The sequence below is a fragment of the Hydra vulgaris genome, chromosome 15 (assembly GCF_038396675.1).
Source record: "Hydra vulgaris chromosome 15, alternate assembly HydraT2T_AEP".
NCBI classification, from domain to species: Eukaryota; Metazoa; Cnidaria; class Hydrozoa; order Anthoathecata; family Hydridae; genus Hydra; species Hydra vulgaris.
This window is the reverse complement of record NC_088934.1, coordinates 43748099-43770958: the sequence shown is the minus strand read 5'-3', so window position 1 is coordinate 43770958 and position 22860 is coordinate 43748099. Positions and strand designations below refer to the sequence as shown.

Sequence of the window (22860 nt, the reverse complement as noted above, 5' to 3'; positions counted from 1 at the left end):
TTTAGTTCATGTTTGAAAAAAATAATAAAAATGATTTTTTAAATAAGAACTTAGATTTTATTTGTAACTTTTGTTATAGTGAGAAAAAAACAAACTGTTTGTATGATTTTTAACGCGTTAATAAAGTAACTTTTATTACAATGCGGTACTTGAAAAGACGCTAGTGATGCAATATAACTTCTAACGATGCAAAATATATTTGCTGAGTTGAGTTACTTAAAAATGCGTTACGCGTTTTCGCTACGCAGCGAAATCTCGTATATATATATATATATATATATATATATATATATATATATATATATATATATTTATATATATATATATATTTATATATATATATATATATTTATATATATATATATATTTATATATATATATATGTTTATATATATATATATATATATATATATATATATTATATATATATATATATATATATATATATATATTTATATATATATATATATATATATATATATATATATATATATATATATATATATATATATATATATATATATTAAAATAACATATTACTCTTATGGCAAATAGAGCATATTTTAATCTCAATATTTTGATATCACTATTTTTAAATGTGGGTGGTTTGAATTACATTTCTATATGCTCCCTGTTCATTTTTTAAACTTTTTCTAATTTTTTTTAATGCATAAACTCATTCATTTTTTTGTGTGTCAGGCTGCTGCATTTATTCACAGGTACTTAAGTTTGGATGAGCGAGCTCTGCGTGAAATACTACCAGCTGATACTGAAGGTAATAAACTTTTGGTTTTGGTTAGATTTCACATATTAATTATGAATATGTAAACCTGAATATATTTCACATATTCAGGTTTAAAAACTTGTTTATTTTATATTATTAACTTTTTGAAAGTTCACAAACTTATAGATAATAATAATATTGAAATGAACAATATTGAATTAAACCTGAGCAACATCATATATAATAGCAAGGGGCAAATGAAAGTTTACCAGATGGCAAAACTTTTTGCAGAAAAAACAACAAATTTATAGGAACAAAAATAATAAAAAGTTTCTTCATAAGACTTTCATAGCTATTATGTTTTAAATAATATTATGAAATAAATATATAAAATTTTAAATGTATGAAACAGATATTAATCCAGGTAATACAAATATTGGATAAATGTACTTATTGTTAGCCAAAATTTAAAAAAATAGAAATAAAAGTGAAAAAAATTTGCTATAAATAAAAGTTACTACTTTAATCAACTTCAAAAGCATATACAAACAAATAAACAAACTTAAAAAAGAAGCCACGAGTATCACTTTTTTTTTGGTGATACTTGTGGTCTAAAAAGTGCACGTGTTAATTTTTGTTTGTTCAGACAAATAACTTAAGGTAATACTCGCCTGACCAGGTTATTTTGTATCAACATTGTCTTAAAACATTATTAAACCTTCATCATAAAAGGTTTTGCCCAAGAATATAAATATTAGTGATTGCTTCAAATACTTTCAAAATTGCTAAGTGGCTTTGGCCCAATGTAATTTGGGATTTGCAATCACTTATTTTGCCCCTTGATTGCTTTTTTAGTTCCTGTTTTTTTGGTTTCTGTGATTTTATCAATCTTTTTATTAAAAACATTTGTTTTAAATTTTCTACACAAAGCAAATATAACTCTAGTTTGCAATTTAGGCAACGAAGACCAAATTTTTATACTTTTATAACTTCTGTCCTTTTCTTTTAAAGCAGCTTTTTTTTTATGCGCCGACGTCTGATTATTTGCATTTATATATGCTACATTTTCAAACCACCCCAAATTATTTCTCACTCTCACACCTTCAATACCCTCAACATTGCTCAAGCTTATCACTAGCTTTACAATAATCATTGCATTTTTAGAGCTGTCTCATCAGTGCTGGATTTACTGTTAGGTATTTTGGGCCAAGCCCAGGGCTGCTATATATAAGGGGGCTCACATACAATAGTGAAAACGTTTTATGTTTTTAAGCCTATGTTTATAAATAATATTTGAAATCTAGCTACTTTTTTAATAAATAATTATTTATACTTAAAAAACTAAAAAAAAACAAACAGAATAAATTAAAAACATAAAAAAAGAATTGCTATAATGTATGAAAGAAAACAGATTAATATAAATATTGTTTTCTTCAGTCTTATTGATATATTAACATCTTTTATGATCTATCAAATATGATAAAGAAAAAAAGGGAAAGATTCTAAAAGATAATATATAAGACTACAAGCCATTTTGAACATTTATGAAATAATATATGTTAATATAATAGTATTACTATAAGTTTCAAGTCATTAGTTTGACTAAAGCGTGTACACGAAATAAATGTGAAAGAATAAGTACGCCTTTTTTTTTTCAGTGGTTGTATTAAAATCTTATTACTTGTTTTGTGTTTGGTTTACAAAGTGTTGTGGTTTCAAAAAAATCAGCACCTTATATTTCTCAGTCTGGTCAAATATATGTTAAAGAGTGTTTACAAAAATGCCTTTTACCTTTCATTAAATCACATGATAACAGACTTGTGTTCTGACCTGATTTAGCTTCATGTCATTATTGTAAACTAGCTATGGAATGGTATAAAAAAATTAATGAGAAATTTGTGCCTAAAACAGAAAATCCTCGAAACTGCCCAAAATTGAGTTATTGAAAAGTAAAATGAAAAAAACAAAAAAACTTTGCAGAAACATTAAAGATATTAAAATATCATTTTAAAAAGCATCAAATAGTTTTGGTTCTTATTCTGTGCACGAGCTTATTGGTACCACCAAAGCAAAAGCCCGAAATTTTATTAGATTTCCACAGGAATGATTTGAATTTTTTGTTTGTTTGATCTACTTATATTATTGTATTAAAGTTACTGCTTGGTTCGAAATAAAAATTGAAGAGTACTTTTTTTTCATTGTTTTTCTACTTTTACATTTGATTTGTGTACACGCATTAAAATATCAATTGATGAAGTTTTTTTTTTGTATACTCCTTTTTTGTAATTAATGCTATTTGTTTGTTTAGTATCAGAAATTAATATCTGTTGTCAGTTTTATGTTTTGTTGTGCTTTTAAATTAAAGATTGTTGCGGGCAGTCATGTGGTAATGCCTCAGCATTAAGTGGAATGTATAGTCTAGCAGTTTAGATATTTTGTGTTGGACATTTTAAAAATTCAGTGGGAGTGGCTGCAGCTGAGAAGTGTTTAAGTGCTGTGAGTTTTTTTAATTTCCTTGAAGAGCTATATGTTTTTTTCTTCACATGTCGTTATAAGATGTTGTGTAAGGTTTTGAAAGGAGAAGATAGCAACTGTACATGTGTACCTAAAAAAATCACCTCAAAACTCTGGTGTTGCAGAGTAGATGTCACTATAGCTTTTTTGGGTGGCTACACTATGGTTCACAGGTTAGAGATGTGCTCCAAAAACCTTTTATTGATAATGTTAATTTTGTTAAAGTAAGCTGAAAAGTTTAGGGACTTGATGCGCGTATGCTGCATAATATATATATTTTAACGTGTTAGATAAATGTTATAGAAAGAGCAGCTAAAACAGATAACTTCAAAAACCAAAACACTTAAATACAACAATGACCAGCATGCAACCAAGAAGGAGTTTGCCATGTCAAAGTGTGAATGTTTTGAAGGAAAAGAGAAAAAGAAGTTGCACAAAGTCATTTCTAAAGGACGATGAATCAAAGTCAATCTTGTAAATTACTGCAAGTTCGTCTCCAGCTGATCTGACATTTCCAGAATCGAGTTCCATCAACTTGGGGTAGAGGCCAACTTGAGAAAAAGAAACCAACTTGAAGAACTTCCACTTGAACTTGAAGAAAAAGAATAATAATATATGAGAAACAATAAAAGACAAATTTTGATGTGTGAAAAGATGTGAAAAGATACATTTTTATTCTTAGTTTTTACATTTTTATTCTTAGTTTTTACATTTTTATTCTTAGTTTTTACATTTTTATTCTTTGTTTTTACATTTTTATTCTTAGTTTTTACATTTTTAATCTTTGTTTTTACATTTTTATTCTTAGTTTTTACATTTTTATTCTTTGTTTTTACATTTTTATTCTTAGTTTTTACATTTTTAATCTTTGTTTTTACATTTTTATTCTTTGTTTTTACATTTTTATTCTTAGTTTTTACATTTTTATTCTTTGTTTTTACATTTTTATTCTTAGTTTTTACATTTTTAATCTTTGTTTTTACATTTTTATTCTTTGTTTTTACATTTTTATTCTTTGTTTTTACATTTTTATTCTTAGTTTTTATATTTTTATTCTTTGTTTTTATATTTTTATTCTTTGTTTTTACATTTTTATTCTTTGTTTTTACATTTTTATTCTTAGTTTTTATATTTTTATTCTTAGTTTTTACATTTTTATTCTTAGTTTTTACATTTTTATTCTTAGTTTTTACATTTTTATTCTTAGTTTTTACATTTTTATTCTTTGTTTTTACATTTTTATTCTTAGTTTTTACATTTTTAATCTTTGTTTTTACATTTTTATTCTTTGTTTTTACTTTTTTATTCTTAGTTTTTACATTTTTATTCTTTGTTTTTACTTTTTTATTCTTTGTTTTTACATTTTTATTCTTAGTTTTTACATTATTAATCTTTGTTTTTACATTTTTATTCTTTGTTTTTACATTTTTATTCTTAGTTTTTACATTTTTATTCTTTGTTTTTACATTTTTATTCTTAGTTTTTACATTTTTATTCTTAGTTTTTACATTTTTATTCTTTGTTTTTACATTTTTATTCTTTGTTTTTACATTTTTATTCTTAGTTTTTATATTTTTATTCTTAGTTTTTACATTTTTATTCTTAGTTTTTACATTTTTATTCTTAGTTTTTACATTTTTATTCTTAGTTTTTACATTTTTATTCTTAGTTTTTACATTTTTATTCTTAGTTTTTACATTTTTATTCTTAGTTTTTACATTTTTATTCTTTGTTTTTACATTTTTATTCTTAGTTTTTACATTTTTAATCTTTGTTTTTACATTTTTATTCTTTGTTTTTACTTTTTTTTTCTTAGTTTTTACATTTTTAATCTTTGTTTTTACATTTTTATTCTTTGTTTTTACATTTTTATTCTTTGTTTTTACATTTTTATTCTTTGTTTTTACAGTTTTAATCTTTGTTTTTACATTTTTATTCTTTGTTTTTACTTTTTTATTCTTAGTTTTTACATTTTTAATCTTTGTTTTTACATTTTTATTCTTAGTTTTTACATTTTTATTCTTAGTTTTTACATTTTTATTCTTTGTTTTTACATTTTTATTCTTAGTTTTTACATTTTTATTCTTTGTTTTTACATTTTTATTCTTTGTTTTTACATTTTTATTCTTAGTTTTTACATTTTTAATCTTTGTTTTTACATTTTTATTCTTTGTTTTTACTTTTTTATTCTTAGTTTTTACATTTTTAATCTTTGTTTTTACATTTTTATTCTTAGTTTTTACATTTTTATTCTTAGTTTTTACATTTTTATTCTTTGTTTTTACATTTTTATTCTTTGTTTTTACATTTTTATTCTTAGTTTTTACATTTTTATTCTTTGTTTTTACATTTTTATTCTTTGTTTTTACATTTTTATTCTTTGTTTTTACATTTTTATTCTTAGTTTTTATATTTTTATTCTTAGTTTTTACATTTTTATTCTTTGTTTTTACTTTTTTATTCTTAGTTTTTACATTTTTAATCTTTGTTTTTACATTTTTATTCTTAGTTTTTACATTTTTATTCTTAGTTTTTACATTTTTATTCTTTGTTTTTACATTTTTATTATTAGTTTTTACATTTTTAATCTTTGTTTTTACATTTTTATTCTTTGTTTTTACATTTTTATTCTTTGTTTTTACATTTTTATTCTTTGTTTTTACATTTTTATTCTTAGTTTTTATATTTTTATTCTTAGTTTTTACATTTTTATTCTTTGTTTTTACTTTTTTATTCTTAGTTTTTACATTTTTAATCTTTGTTTTTACATTTTTATTCTTAGTTTTTACATTTTTATTCTTAGTTTTTACATTTTTATTCTTTGTTTTTACATTTTTATTCTTAGTTTTTACATTTTTAATCTTTGTTTTTACATTTTTATTCTTTGTTTTTACATTTTTATTCTTTGTTTTTACATTTTTATTCTTAGTTTTTACATTTTTAATCTTTGTTTTTACATTTTTATTCTTTGTTTTTACATTTTTATTCTTTGTTTTTACATTTTTATTCTTAGTTTTTATATTTCTATTCTTAGTTTTTACATTTTTATTCTTAGTTTTTACATTTTTATTCTTAGTTTTTACATTTTTATTCTTAGTTTTTACATTTTTATTCTTTGTTTTTACATTTTTATTCTTAGTTTTTACATTTTTAATCTTTGTTTTTACATTTTTATTCTTTGTTTTTACATTTTTATTCTTAGTTTTTACATTTTTATTCTTTGTTTTTACATTTTTATTCTTAGTTTTTACAATTTTAATCTTTGTTTTTACATTTTTATTCTTTGTTTTTACATTTTTATTCTTTGTTTTTACATTTTTATTCTTAGTTTTTATATTTTTATTCTTTGTTTTTATATTTTTATTCTTTGTTTTTACATTTTTATTCTTTGTTTTTACATTTTTATTCTTAGTTTTTATATTTTTATTCTTAGTTTTTACATTTTTATTCTTTGTTTTTACATTTTTATTCTTTGTTTTTACATTTTTATTCTTAGTTTTTACATTTTTAATCTTTGTTTTTACATTTTTATTCTTTGTTTTTACATTTTTATTCTTTGTTTTTACATTTTTATTCTTAGTTTTTATATTTCTATTCTTAGTTTTTACATTTTTATTCTTAGTTTTTACATTTTTATTCTTAGTTTTTACATTATTATACTTAGTTTTTACATTTTTATTCTTTGTTTTTACATTTTTATTCTTAGTTTTTACATTTTTAATCTTTGTTTTTACATTTTTATTCTTTGTTTTTACATTTTTATTCTTAGTTTTTACATTTTTATTCTTTGTTTTTACATTTTTATTCTTAGTTTTTACAATTTTAATCTTTGTTTTTACATTTTTATTCTTTGTTTTTACATTTTTATTCTTTGTTTTTACATTTTTATTCTTAGTTTTTATATTTTTATTCTTTGTTTTTATATTTTTATTCTTTGTTTTTACATTTTTATTCTTTGTTTTTACATTTTTATTCTTAGTTTTTATATTTTTATTCTTAGTTTTTACATTTTTATTCTTAGTTTTTACATTTTTATTCTTTGTTTTTACATTTTTATTCTTAGTTTTTACATTATTAATCTTTGTTTTTACATTTTTATTCTTAGTTTTTACATTTTTAATCTTTGTTTTTACATTTTTATTCTTTGTTTTTACTTTTTTATTCTTAGTTTTTACATTTTTATTCTTTGTTTTTACTTTTTTATTCTTTGTTTTTACATTTTTATTCTTAGTTTTTACATTATTAATCTTTGTTTTTACATTTTTATTCTTTGTTTTTACATTTTTATTCTTAGTTTTTATATTTTTATTCTTAGTTTTTACATTTTTATTCTTAGTTTTTACATTTTTATTCTTAGTTTTTACATTTTTATTCTTAGTTTTTACATTTTTATTCTTTGTTTTTACATTTTTATTCTTAGTTTTTACATTTTTAATCTTTGTTTTTACATTTTTATTCTTTGTTTTTACTTTTTTTTTCTTAGTTTTTACATTTTTAATCTTTGTTTTTACATTTTTATTCTTTGTTTTTACATTTTTATTCTTTGTTTTTACATTTTTATTCTTAGTTTTTATATTTTTATTCTTAGTTTTTACATTTTTATTCTTTGTTTTTACATTTTTATTCTTAGTTTTTACATTTTTAATCTTTGTTTTTACATTTTTATTCTTTGTTTTTACTTTTTTATTCTTAGTTTTTACATTTTTATTCTTTGTTTTTACATTTTTATTCTTAGTTTTTACATTTTTAATCTTTGTTTTTACATTTTTATTCTTTGTTTTTACTTTTTTATTCTTAGTTTTTACATTTTTATTCTTTGTTTTTACATTTTTATTCTTAGTTTTTACATTTTTATTCTTTGTTTTTACATTTTTATTCTTTGTTTTTACTTTTTTATTCTTAGTTTTTACATTTTTATTCTTTGTTTTTACATTTTTATTCTTAGTTTTTACATTTTTATTCTTAGTTTTTACATTTTTATTCTTAGTTTTTACAGTTTTAATCTTTGTTTTTACATTTTTATTCTTTGTTTTTACTTTTTTATTCTTAGTTTTTACATTTTTAATCTTTGTTTTTACATTTTTATTCTTAGTTTTTACATTTTTATTCTTAGTTTTTACATTTTTATTCTTTGTTTTTACATTTTTATTCTTAGTTTTTACATTTTTATTCTTTGTTTTTACATTTTTATTGTTTGTTTTTACATTTTTATTCTTAGTTTTTACATTTTTAATCTTTGTTTTTACATTTTTATTCTTTGTTTTTACTTTTTTATTCTTAGTTTTTACATTTTTAATCTTTGTTTTTACATTTTTATTCTTAGTTTTTACATTTTTATTCTTAGTTTTTACATTTTTATTCTTTGTTTTTACATTTTTATTCTTTGTTTTTACATTTTTATTCTTAGTTTTTACATTTTTATTCTTTGTTTTTACATTTTTATTCTTTGTTTTTACATTTTTATTCTTTGTTTTTACATTTTTAATCTTAGTTTTTATATTTTTATTCTTAGTTTTTACATTTTTATTCTTTGTTTTTACTTTTTTATTCTTAGTTTTTACATTTTTAATCTTTGTTTTTACATTTTTATTCTTAGTTTTTACATTTTTATTCTTAGTTTTTACATTTTTATTCTTTGTTTTTACATTTTTATTCTTAGTTTTTACATTTTTAATCTTTGTTTTTACATTTTTATTCTTTGTTTTTACATTTTTATTCTTTGTTTTTACATTTTTATTCTTAGTTTTTACATTTTTATTCTTTGTTTTTACATTTTTATTCTTTGTTTTTACATTTTTATTCTTTGTTTTTACATTTTTATTCTTAGTTTTTATATTTTTATTCTTAGTTTTTACATTTTTATTCTTAGTTTTTACATTTTTATTCTTAGTTTTTACATTTTTATTCTTAGTTTTTACATTTTTATTCTTTGTTTTTACATTTTTATTCTTAGTTTTTACATTTTTAATCTTTGTTTTTACATTTTTATTCTTTGTTTTTACTTTTTTATTCTTAGTTTTTACATTTTTAATCTTTGTTTTTACATTTTTATTCTTTGTTTTTACATTTTTATTCTTTGTTTTTACATTTTTATTCTTAGTTTTTATATTTTTATTCTTAGTTTTTACATTTTTATTCTTTGTTTTTATATTTTTATTCTTAGTTTTTACATTTTTAATCTTTGTTTTTACATTTTTATTCTTTGTTTTTACATTTTTATTCTTTGTTTTTACATTTTTATTCTTAGTTTTTACATTTTTAATCTTTGTTTTTACATTTTTATTCTTTGTTTTTACATTTTTATTCTTAGTTTTTACATTTTTAATCTTTGTTTTTACATTTTTATTCTTTGTTTTTACTTTTTTATTCTTAGTTTTTACATTTTGATTCTTTGTTTTTACATTTTTATTCTTAGTTTTTACATTTTTATTCTTAGTTTTTACATTTTTATTCTTTGTTTTTACATTTTTATTCTTAGTTTTTACATTTTTATTCTTAGTTTTTACATTTTTATTCTTAGTTTTTATATTTTTATTCTTAGTTTTTACATTTTTATTCTTTGTTTTTATATTTTTATTCTTAGTTTTTACATTTTTATTCTTAGTTTTTACATTTTTATTCTTTGTTTTTACTTTTTTATTCTTAGTTTTTACATTTTTAATCTTTGTTTTTACATTTTTAATCTTTGATTTTACATTTTTATTCTTTGTTTTTACATTTTTATTCTTAGTTTTTACATTTTTAATCTTTGTTTTTACATTTTTATTCTTTGTTTTTACATTTTTATTCTTTGTTTTTACATTTTTATTCTTAGTTTTTACATTTTTAATCTTTGTTTTTACATTTTTATTCTTTGTTTTTACTTTTTTATTCTTAGTTTTTACATTTTTATTCTTTGTTTTTACATTTTTATTCTTTGTTTTTACATTTTTATTCTTAGTTTTTATATTTTTATTCTTAGTTTTTACATTTTTATTCTTAGTTTTTACATTTTTATTCTTAGTTTTTACATTTTTATTCTTAGTTTTTACATTTTTATTCTTTGTTTTTACATTTTTATTCTTAGTTTTTACATTTTTATTCTTTGTTTTTACATTTTTATTCTTTGTTTTTACATTTTTATTCTTAGTTTTTATATTTTTATTCTTAGTTTTTACATTTTTATTCTTAGTTTTTACATTTTTATTCTTAGTTTTTACATTTTTATTCTTAGTTTTTACATTTTTATTCTTTGTTTTTACATTTTTATTCTTTGTTTTTACTTTTTTATTCTTAGTTTTTACATTTTTAATCTTTGTTTTTACATTTTTATTCTTTGTTTTTACATTTTTATTCTTTGTTTTTATATTTTTATTCTTAGTTTTTACATTTTTATTCTTTGTTTTTACATTTTTATTCTTTGTTTTTACATTTTTATTCTTTGTTTTTACATTTTTATTCTTAGTTTTTACATTTTTAATCTTTGTTTTTACATTTTTATTCTTTGTTTTTACATTTTTATTCTTAGTTTTTACATTTTTAATCTTTGTTTTTACATTTTTATTCTTTGCTTTTACATTTTTATTCTTTGTTTTTACATTTTTATTCTTAGTTTTTACATTTTTATTCTTTGTTTTTACATTTTTATTCTTTGTTTTTACATTTTTATTCTTAGTTTTTACATTTTTAATCTTTGTTTTTACATTTTTATTCTTTGTTTTTACATTTTTATTCTTAGTTTTTACATTTTTAATCTTTGTTTTTACATTTTTATTCTTTGCTTTTACATTTTTATTCTTTGTTTTTACATTTTTATTCTTAGTTTTTACATTTTTATTCTTTGTTTTTACATTTTTATTCTTTGTTTTTACATTTTTATTCTTAGTTTTTATATTTTTATTCTTAGTTTTTACATTTTTATTCTTAGTTTTTACATTTTTATTCTTAGTTTTTACATTTTTATTCTTAGTTTTTACATTTTTATTCTTTGTTTTTACATTTTTATTCTTAGTTTTTACATTTTTAATCTTTGTTTTTACATTTTTATTCTTTGTTTTTACTTTTTTATTCTTAGTTTTTACATTTTTAATCTTTGTTTTTACATTTTTATTCTTTGTTTTTACATTTTTATTCTTTGTTTTTACATTTTTATTCTTAGTTTTTATATTTTTATTCTTAGTTTTTACATTTTTATTCTTTGTTTTTATATTTTTATTCTTAGTTTTTACATTTTTAATCTTTGTTTTTACATTTTTATTCTTTGTTTTTACATTTTTATTCTTTGTTTTTACATTTTTATTCTTAGTTTTTACATTTTTAATCTTTGTTTTTACATTTTTATTCTTTGTTTTTACATTTTTATTCTTAGTTTTTACATTTTTAATCTTTGTTTTTACATTTTTATTCTTTGTTTTTACTTTTTTATTCTTAGTTTTTACATTTTTAATCTTTGTTTTTACATTTTTATTCTTTGTTTTTACTTTTTTATTCTTAGTTTTTACATTTTTATTCTTTGTTTTTACATTTTTATTCTTAGTTTTTACATTTTTATTCTTAGTTTTTACATTTTTATTCTTTGTTTTTACATTTTTATTCTTAGTTTTTACATTTTTATTCTTTGTTTTTACATTTTTATTCTTTGTTTTTACATTTTTATTCTTAGTTTTTACATTTTTAATCTTTGTTTTTTCATTTTTATTCTTTGTTTTTACTTTTTTATTCTTAGTTTTTACATTTTTAATCTTTGTTTTTACATTTTTATTCTTAGTTTTTACATTTTTATTCTTAGTTTTTACATTTTTATTCTTTGTTTTTACATTTTTATTCTTTGTTTTTACATTTTTATTCTTAGTTTTTACATTTTTATTCTTTGTTTTTACATTTTTATTCTTTGTTTTTACATTTTTATTCTTTGTTTTTACATTTTTATTCTTAGTTTTTATATTTTTATTCTTAGTTTTTACATTTTTATTCTTTGTTTTTACTTTTTTATTCTTAGTTTTTACATTTTTAATCTTTGTTTTTACATTTTTATTCTTAGTTTTTACATTTTTATTCTTAGTTTTTACATTTTTATTCTTTGTTTTTACATTTTTATTCTTAGTTTTTACATTTTTAATCTTTGTTTTTACATTTTTATTCTTTGTTTTTACATTTTTATTCTTTGTTTTTACATTTTTATTCTTAGTTTTTACATTTTTATTCTTTGTTTTTACATTTTTATTCTTTGTTTTTACATTTTTATTCTTTGTTTTTACAGTTTTTTTATTATTTTTTATATTTTTATTCTTAGTTTTTACATTTTTATTCTTAGTTTTTACATTTTTATTCTTAGTTTTTACATTTTTATTCTTAGTTTTTACATTTTTATTCTTTGTTTTTACATTTTTATTCTTAGTTTTTACATTTTTAATCTTTGTTTTTACATTTTTATTCTTTGTTTTTACTTTTTTATTCTTAGTTTTTACATTTTTAATCTTTGTTTTTACATTTTTATTCTTTGTTTTTACATTTTTATTCTTAGTTTTTACATTTTTATTCTTTGTTTTTACATTTTTATTCTTTGTTTTTACATTTTTATTCTTTGTTTTTACTTTTTTATTCTTAGTTTTTACATTTTTAATCTTTGTTTTTACATTTTTAATCTTTGTTTTTACATTTTTATTCTTTGTTTTTACATTTTTATTCTTAGTTTTTACATTTTTAATCTTTGTTTTTACATTTTTATTCTTTGTTTTTACATTTTTATTCTTTGTTTTTACATTTTTATTCTTAGTTTTTACATTTTTAATCTTTGTTTTTACATTTTTATTCTTTGTTTTTACTTTTTTATTCTTAGTTTTTACATTTTTATTCTTTGTTTTTACATTTTTATTCTTTGTTTTTACATTTTTATTCTTAGTTTTTATATTTTTATTCTTAGTTTTTACATTTTTATTCTTAGTTTTTACATTTTTATTCTTAGTTTTTACATTTTTATTCTTAGTTTTTACATTTTTATTCTTTGTTTTTACATTTTTATTCTTAGTTTTTACATTTTTATTCTTTGTTTTTACATTTTTATTCTTTGTTTTTACATTTTTATTCTTAGTTTTTATATTTTTATTCTTAGTTTTTACATTTTTATTCTTAGTTTTTACATTTTTATTCTTAGTTTTTACATTTTTATTCTTAGTTTTTACATTTTTATTCTTTGTTTTTACATTTTTATTCTTTGTTTTTACTTTTTTATTCTTAGTTTTTACATTTTTAATCTTTGTTTTTACATTTTTATTCTTTGTTTTTACATTTTTATTCTTAGTTTTTATATTTTTATTCTTAGTTTTTACATTTTTATTCTTTGTTTTTATATTTTTATTCTTAGTTTTTACATTTTTAATCTTTGTTTTTACATTTTTATTCTTTGTTTTTACATTTTTATTCTTTGTTTTTACATTTTTATTCTTAGTTTTTACATTTTTAATCTTTGTTTTTACATTTTTATTCTTTGTTTTTACATTTTTATTCTTAGTTTTTACATTTTTAATCTTTGTTTTTACATTTTTATTCTTTGCTTTTACATTTTTATTCTTTGTTTTTACATTTTTATTCTTAGTTTTTACATTTTTAATCTTTGTTTTTACATTTTTATTCTTTGTTTTTACATTTTTATTCTTAGTTTTTATATTTTTATTCTTAGTTTTTACATTTTTATTCTTAGTTTTTACATTTTTATTCTTTGTTTTTACATTTTTATTCTTAGTTTTTACATTTTTATTCTTTGTTTTTACATTTTTATTCTTAGTTTTTACATTTTTAATCTTTGTTTTTACATTTTTATTCTTTGTTTTTACTTTTTTATTCTTAGTTTTTACATTTTTAATCTTTGTTTTTACATTTTTATTCTTTGTTTTTACATTTTTATTCTTTGTTTTTACATTTTTATTCTTAGTTTTTATATTTTTGTTCTTAGTTTTTACATTTTTATTCTTTGTTTTTATATTTTTATTCTTAGTTTTTACATTTTTAATCTTTGTTTTTACATTTTTATTCTTTGTTTTTACATTTTTATTCTTTGTTTTTACATTTTTATTCTTAGTTTTTACATTTTTAATCTTTGTTTTTACATTTTTATTCTTTGTTTTTACATTTTTATTCTTAGTTTTTACATTTTTAATCTTTGTTTTTACATTTTTATTCTTTGTTTTTACTTTTTTATTCTTAGTTTTTACATTTTTATTCTTTGTTTTTACATTTTTATTCTTAGTTTTTACATTTTTATTCTTAGTTTTTACATTTTTATTCTTTGTTTTTACATTTTTATTCTTTGTTTTTACATTTTTATTCTTAGTTTTTATATTTTTATTCTTAGTTTTTACATTTTTATTCTTAGTTTTTACATTTTTATTCTTAGTTTTTACATTTTTATTCTTAGTTTTTACATTTTTATTCTTTGTTTTTACATTTTTATTCTTAGTTTTTATATTTTTAATCTTTGTTTTTACATTTTTATTCTTTGTTTTTACTTTTTTATTCTTAGTTTTTACATTTTTATTCTTTGTTTTTACATTTTTATTCTTAGTTTTTACATTTTTATTCTTAGTTTTTACATTTTTATTCTTAGTTTTTACATTTTTATTCTTTGTTTTTACATTTTTATTCTTAGTTTTTGCATTTTTAATCTTTGTTTTTACATTTTTATTCTTAGTTTTTGCATTTTTAATCTTTGTTTTTACATTTTTATTCTTTGTTTTTACTTTTTTATTCTTAGTTTTTACATTTTTATTCTTTGTTTTTACATTTTTATTCTTAGTTTTTACATTTTTATTCTTAGTTTTTACATTTTTATTCTTTGTTTTTACATTTTTATTCTTAGTTTTTACATTTTTATTCTTTGTTTTTACATTTTTATTCTTTGTTTTTACATTTTTATTCTTAGTTTTTACATTTTCATTATTTGTTTCTTTTGTTTCCCAATTAATTTAATATTAAAATTGAAAATTTAAAAACATGCGAGTTAAAATTGTCCATCCTAAACGATGGATAACTTTAACTGAAAAAAGAATAAAATACAATGTTTTTTTACCAACAACAACACTGCAAAAAATGGTTTACTCTGTATGAAAAAATAATCATTTTACTCTATGGAAGTGCTGAAGAACTGTTTAATAAATAAGCATAATTAATTTCTAAATGCTGTCATGAAAGTATATTTCTGTTAAGTAACCACAAACCTGAAGATTAAATTGAATGGAACAATCCATACACACATAACAATAATCTTACATAAATAAATGCATACATACGCACACACACGCAGTGTGTCAGTAATGGTAAAATTAACTGGCAACTTAAACAAAAATTTGACTTTATCTTTTTAAAGTTAATAATGTATATTACTTTATTTCTTTTAGAAAACGACTTAAGTGCTTCCTTTTCTTATCTTCATGAGGCAAAAGCATCTCTTCAAGCAGATGTCAGCAAGAAGTTTGATGAGGCCGTTATTGCTAGAAGTCGGCAACAAGTTGAGAGGTATGTATCAGATTATTAAATTTATGTTATAATTATATGGGAGTATGGACAGATTTTTTTTGTAGTTTCTGTAAAGTTAAAAAAATGGTATGGTGTTTTATAATGGGTTTAATTAGGTTTAATTAATTTGAAGTATTCAACAAAAAAACATTTGACCATGTATTAAATAATTTCTATAATTCAGATTTATAGTTACCATTAATCTACCGTTAATATTAATACATAGTTACAAACAAATACAAATATTTAAAATTAAAAGACTTAATAAAGTTCTACTAATAAAGTTCAACTAATAATGTATAATAATGTATATTTATTTATTTCTGTATACATTTTTATATAATATATATATATATTAGTATGAAGTTATTTTTTTTAATTCTGTATACATTATGTTATTCATAGTAAGTTCTAGCTTATATAGTGGACCTGCAATAGACATGTAACCTTGTTGAGGTCTTGTGCCTTTACAGGTGTAAACTGTGCTTTTTGCTCTTAATTTAAATATTTGCTGGTTAAATTTGTAATTGAGATTTTTAAAAAGAGGGTATCCCTGCAAAGTATGTATTTAGAATAGTTTGGGAAAAGAAGTGGTGATGGATTTAAATACACCCCTGCAAAGTATGTATTTAGTTTGGGTAAAGAAATGGTGATGGATTTAAATACATCCCTGCAAAGTATGTACTTAGAATAGTTGGGGTAAACGAGTGGTGATGGATTTAAATATAATTTTAAAAATAACATTTTTTTAAAATAAATTAAAAAATACTTCAAACAAATGAAATGAAAAAATATAAAACGAGATGACATTTTTTTATTTACAATTCATTTATAAAAAATAATGATAAATTGTGAATACGAGTTCATAGTTTTCAAGTGCTTATAAAATCATTTAAACAATTAAAACAATTATCTATAAAATAGCAAAAGCAAGAAGATAACAAAAGGATAGCTTTAAAATGATTTATGTTATACAACATGTTTTATGTTATTAAATATTTTTTATTTATTGTTTTACAACAGCTCTAACTGTACTCTTTTCTCTGTCTAGCTTGATGTTTTCAGAATTATGAATTTATATATAAGATTAGTGGTATGGCTGAAAGTAGGGTTTGCACTAGATATATATTTAAGTTGCTAGTATTTGTGCTTAGCAAAATGATAAATTATTATTCAGATTAGGTTTCTGTAGAAAAAACCTTTACCAGTTATATTATGATTTATAGCACTAGTTTTAAGTTTCTTTAATTCTGAAGCTCATTTTTAGATAATACACATCAATATAAACATTTACATAACTTTTACATAAGTAGTAGTTGATAGGTTTTATTTTTCTTGCTTACTGAAAATTACTAAGTTTATGACATAGCAATTTTAAAGTTATTTTAGTAAAATAATTTTATCTTATAGATTTTTCAAGTTATTTCCATTGGTTGGATTGCAAGAAGAAGGCTTGTTAAAATTTTCAAAATATCTTCGAGCTCAGGTAGACATCTGAAATTTTTAATACAAACTTTTAATTACATTTTTAACTTATTTTTATTTAAGATCAGTTATTTTTAAGGTTTTTTTATTTAGATTGCTGAGTACTCTGAATTAAATCTTGATGCAGCACTTCGTGCTGATCCTAAAGGTAAATGAATAAATTACTTAATTTGAGTTTCATTTTCCATTGTTTAATGTTACTTAGTTTGCATTTTTATCTTAAAAGTAAATAAATTACTTTTTTTGAGTTTATTATCATACTGTTCAGTTTTTATTTGATATTACAATAACATTTTTGTTAACGCCGTTAAAGTGCTTATCATCTGTAATGTAAAAAAAATGAAACAAAAGTTTTGTAATTAGGGTATCAATTAATTTTTTAATTAAGGCATTTAGTCATTAGAGTGCAATTTTTATTATGATTTTCAGAACGCTTATCATCTGTAATCTTTGCCGGGACACTGACAAATTTATTTGAGAGCATTGCAAAAGTAATTGATGATCAGCAACCACTTGTTGATACCTTTTATGGTAATAGTTTTTCTAATAGTTTTTTTTTTTAATTTTGTAATGTAATAAGTAACAGTTTTTATTTACATATTTTTAAATAAGTGTTGTTTAAAAGTGTTTATAATTGTTTAATAATTATTTACTTAATAATATTAATTATATCATACGTGTTAAATTAAAAAAATATTATTTTATTTGCTTCAAAAGTTATCCATTCAATATATTATATCATTTATGATATTAAAAATGGTATCATACATATTGTAAATATATATGTTTAAAAAGTTATCAAATCTAACAAAATATTGTGCAGCCTTGAGGTTCTCACAATCAGGAGTTTATGGAAAAATTACTATTATAATTTACAATTGTATCTAACATAATTAACATAATTTGGGTAAAGTTTTTGTAAAATATAAATATAAAGAATGCTTAATCCAAATAAATGTAGATTTAAGATTATTAGATTACTTTATGTTTATTTAACATTTCTTCACTCCAGCACTTTTTTGTATTTGTTTTTTATTGTTCTTCTTCCCAAACTGCAGTCTTTTAGAAGTTGTTTCTCTATAAATTTTTTATTTTTTCTTGTACATAATACTCTTATCACATTTCTGAACTTTCCTCTAATTATGTTAATTTTCTTTTAGATAATCTCAAAAAAAAGCATTGTAGTTGAATCTACTCTAACTGCAACGCTTGAGTCCCTTTTTTTCAGACAGTTTTGACCCCTTACCAGGTAAGGGGTCAAAAGTTGCATGACAACATATAGATGGCCCCTATATACATTACAACAAATATATTACATACATTATAAAAAATATATCATATACATTTATATATTAAAAATGTATAAATATTTATATACATTATATCACTTAAATACAAATAAAATGTTTGTGCAACAACATTTAACTTGAAACATTCAAAAGAAAAATCTTTTTATTTTTACTTACCTTGTTATTTTTAGGACCTGGCATGATGCTTACAGTTTTAAAAGAATTGCAGGTTGTTTTTAATGTTGGTAAAAAAGAAAAGTTAAAAATAATATTTATTAGATGCTTATTTTATGATAATATTTCTAAGTATGAAACTTACCTTGTCTTATTTTTTAGTTAGAATGTGACCTTCAAGCAAAATATATCTTAGAACAGTTTTTCATTTCAAGAAGTTTTCAAAAAGTAGTATGTAAAAATTTCATTTGAATGTAGTGCTATCCTATAATGGATATTTTTATCATAAGTCCTATTGTGCTCTCATACTTTGTTCTCATTGTATTATTTTTTCAATATAAATAACACTAAGCTGTAGAATTTATTGTGTTTGTATTAAAGGTTTCTCTTTTAATTTTAAATCATCTAATGTTCACATTGTGTTCTAGTTTAATTTAATTTTCTAAATCTGTGTCTAATTGTATTTTAAAATGTTGTTTCCATAGTTATGTTATTACATATATACAATTAAAATGTTGTTTCCATAGTTATGTTATTACATATATACAATTACACATTTACTTGAATAACTGTAGTTATTATTTAGACTAAATGTTATCTAAGTCTAATTTATGCTAAATTTATTAAATTATATTTTCGGTTTATAGTGCGAAAATCTAACTAAAACCTCTGATAAGCAGAAAGGATCGGACATTAAAGAAAGGTATATGTAATAAAAATTTTGATTATTAAATATTTTATTTAAGTTTTTGTTGTATTTTTATTTTGAAAAGAAATTTTAGATGAACATTATCTCAAATTTTAGAGTGGACCCAAAAGATTTGGATCTGCTTTTAGGTGAAATAGTTCTTTTTAGTGCCAGAGCAGAAATTTATCATGCATTTTTAAATAAAAGAATACAAGTAAGTTCATGTAATATTAATATTCTATTAATTTCTTTTTAGATATTTTTAGTATAATACGAAAATATTAAAAAAATTATATAATCATATTTAATTTAATTTAAAATGATTTTTGCATCTTTAATAATTTTGGTGATGTACAAATTTTATTTTGTTTTATATTAACTATTTAGTGCTGGAATTATTTATGGGAAAAGGGGGTCACTGTTGAGCATTATAAAAATGTTTTTATAAATATCTTTTTTTATTTTTTTTAAATAAATTTTTTAATGTTTAAAAAATTGTAAATTTTAAGATAATTAATGGTTCCAAACCGAAACAATGCGAAAACCGAAACAATGCGAAAGTCGAAACAATGCGAAAACCGAAACAACAAATGCTGCGAAACAACTTTAGGGACTAATAACTGAGGTGCAAATTACTACAGATAGTAACAATAATTATTGTTATTATTCAATTAAATAGTCATGATTAAAAGAAAATAACTTATGTTAAAGATTAAGAATGTGAAGTTTGAGAAAGTGCAACATATGTTAAAGACAATTTAAGTCTTTGAAAGAGTGCAACATGTTGAAGACGATTACCACAAGACTTAAAAAACTTAAAATGACTTGAAAATGAAAAACACTGTGTTAAGGGGAAGAGGTTGATTAAAGGGGAAATCGTTAGATTACTGTAAAATAGTATTTTAAACCAGTGAACTTCCCACTCACTAAATGATGACTAGAGAGATGATGGCTCGCTTGAGCGGTGGTCATGGTAGTATTTACAGAAAAAAACTTGAGATTCAACCATAATACAATGGAAGAGAAGCACAGTTAGAGTAGGTTCAACTATAATTTGAACTAAAGTTTAAATGAGAAAAAGTAGATCAGGCAAAATGTAACAACAACATTCTATACAAGTTTATATAAGAAAAATTGGTTTATAGTAGAGTGTTTAATTGAAGAAGAAAAGAAGTCTAATCTTGAATCACATTAAGATTGACTGACTGTTTTTTAGCAATCAAAAATAGTGATAACTATTTTTCAAGGTTAGAGTATTTTGTTGTGTCTTTGTCAAAAAGAGTTTCTACAGAGATTCAATTATTAGGGAGATTATAATTATAGATAAGAGATAACACAGTTTTCTTATCTATAATATCTTATTAAACATAAGAGAACTGTGTTGTTTGGATGGAACCTTGTGGTGCCCCATTAGTTGCTGATAATGAAAAAGAGGGTTGTCCATCAAAGACAACTTTATTGCCGTGAGTTAGTACTTGGAAAAGAATGATTTTGCTTTTATTTTATGCATGATAAAACTTCTGTTTAAACTGTTAACAGTAGAACAAGGAATAAAATCTATCCTGATTGTCAGTGAGTAAGTTGTTAAAATTGAGATGAGATTTTAGAAGTTATTATTTTTTTAAATGTTGTACTACATCACTGTTTAAAATAAGCTTGTTTGTACTGCATTGTGATATGTTCAGGAGAATATTCACCTATGGTTTTACTACATCAAAATATATTTAAGACAAGGTTGGATTTGGGATGATTGATTTAAGCAAAGTTAAATACTTTTATCAATTTTATTTATCTTAGTGTTTTATTCTGTAGATTAGTTTAAAAATAAGTTTTGTATTAGTTTAATGGGTTTTTATTTTTAATAAAAACCTTTGTGTGGAGTTAATAGGTTTAGGATTTTAAGTCATAAATGTTTAATATTGTGTCAAAAGTATATAAAATAGTCATTAAAATAAGGTTCACAAACATTTGCTGATTCTACTTGAAAATTAAATCTTTAAAAGTTATTTTAAATGTTCGATAAAATAAAAAAGTAGCCTCCTCAACTGTAGTGCCCCCCTCAACCTTGTACAGTGGGCTAGAATTCACTTTTACGGAACAAAATTTATAACTAATTTAATATTAGAGCTATACTGACTAAAATTAAGATGAGTAATAATATGATGTCTGCGCTTCTTATGAATGTGTTATTTTTTTTATTTGTTGCGATGGATACCAAATTTTGGATAGCAAAAATCTAGTTTTGATATTTGCAGATATTTTTACGAGTGCTTATTATACATGCTGTTACACGTTGCTAGCTAAACTTGTCTTCCTGTAAAAAAATTATATTCTAGCTTAATTAATTAGATTTTCTAATTAGCAGATTTTACCAGCGCCTAGAGAATTTTATAAATTTGTATGGACATATTGTTCCCATTGATTCACACTCACCAAAAATCTTTGACAATGCATGCTACAAGTAGTACAAGCTTAACAAACAATAACTCATAAGAATTTGAAGTTGACAAAGTTGCAACTTTTCTTTTCTTTGTTTTTAATGATGACTCTTTAAATAATAATGTAGGTCTGCCGAGTTGTTTATTTTTGCTATTCTTTATTAATGTGGTATTAAAATCATTTTTAAGCTGAATTCTTCCCAATAAACTTTGCACCAGTTAGTTTACTTTGAATCCATCTCTTACCATAATCAAAATAAATAAACCAAATTGACTCGAAACTTTACGCCTTGAAACTCCAAATCTTGTTCTTTAATAAAGTTGTGTACAAGTATACTGTCTTCTTTTTTATGTATTGACAGACTGTTGAGTCAAATAAATTAGTGAATCTTGTTTCTTGTGACACTCATTAAGCCTTAATAAAAACAGCATTTCAACATCTAAAATAAGTAACCACAATCAAACCAACCAAAATAGATTATTAAATCCATTTAATTTGACAAGCGCTAAACTAATAAGAACGAAATTTAAATTAGGATATATATATATTATTGTTCAGTAATATGTTTTGTATGAGTAGGACCGTATTATATGTTTTCCGCATTTTTTAAAATTTTGTGCAAATAGAATTTTTTAGCGCAATCACAGATTTTTTGTTAATTAAAAGAGTTCAAATGTAAAAGAAAACCAAAGTGCCTAGTGGCAGCCAGATTTATGAAATTATTAAAGCAAACATATATAAACTTTAAAATATCTGAGTATAAGATGTAGCAATAAAAAAAATATTTTGTCAATTAAAAAAAGTTAGACAATAAAGTATAACATATTAGGCATATTTAAAATTGCTATAAATATGTTTATTACTTACCAATTTTAGTCTAACAATTTTTAAAATCCAGATAATTTATAGAGTTATAATATAATATTTTGAAAAGCGTGATATTTTATGTAAATGTTATTTATTTCCATCGCTTTTTTAAACAAGATTTTTCTCTTTACATTTTTTTTTTTCTAATTTACATTCGTGTGTACTTCAACCACATCATTAGTATATTCATT

At 19.9% G+C, this 22860-nt stretch overlaps 1 protein-coding gene across 3 annotated transcripts in view; it reads left to right on the top strand.

Annotated features, from left to right (window-relative positions):
* Positions 1-22860, top strand: part of LOC100202673 (conserved oligomeric Golgi complex subunit 4) — an 82148-nt gene that overhangs the window by 17965 nt on the left and 41323 nt on the right. For all 3 annotated transcript variants that reach the window (XM_065819882.1, XM_065819884.1, XM_065819883.1), the window contains exons 7-15: positions 700-775; positions 15610-15727; positions 17138-17213; positions 17306-17360; positions 17642-17743; positions 18693-18730; positions 18838-18906; positions 19323-19378; positions 19481-19577. In XM_065819882.1, the coding sequence (XP_065675954.1) occupies positions 700-775; positions 15610-15727; positions 17138-17213; positions 17306-17360; positions 17642-17743; positions 18693-18730; positions 18838-18906; positions 19323-19378; positions 19481-19577 (687 nt within the window). The remainder of the gene's footprint in view (positions 1-699; positions 776-15609; positions 15728-17137; positions 17214-17305; positions 17361-17641; positions 17744-18692; positions 18731-18837; positions 18907-19322; positions 19379-19480; positions 19578-22860) is intronic.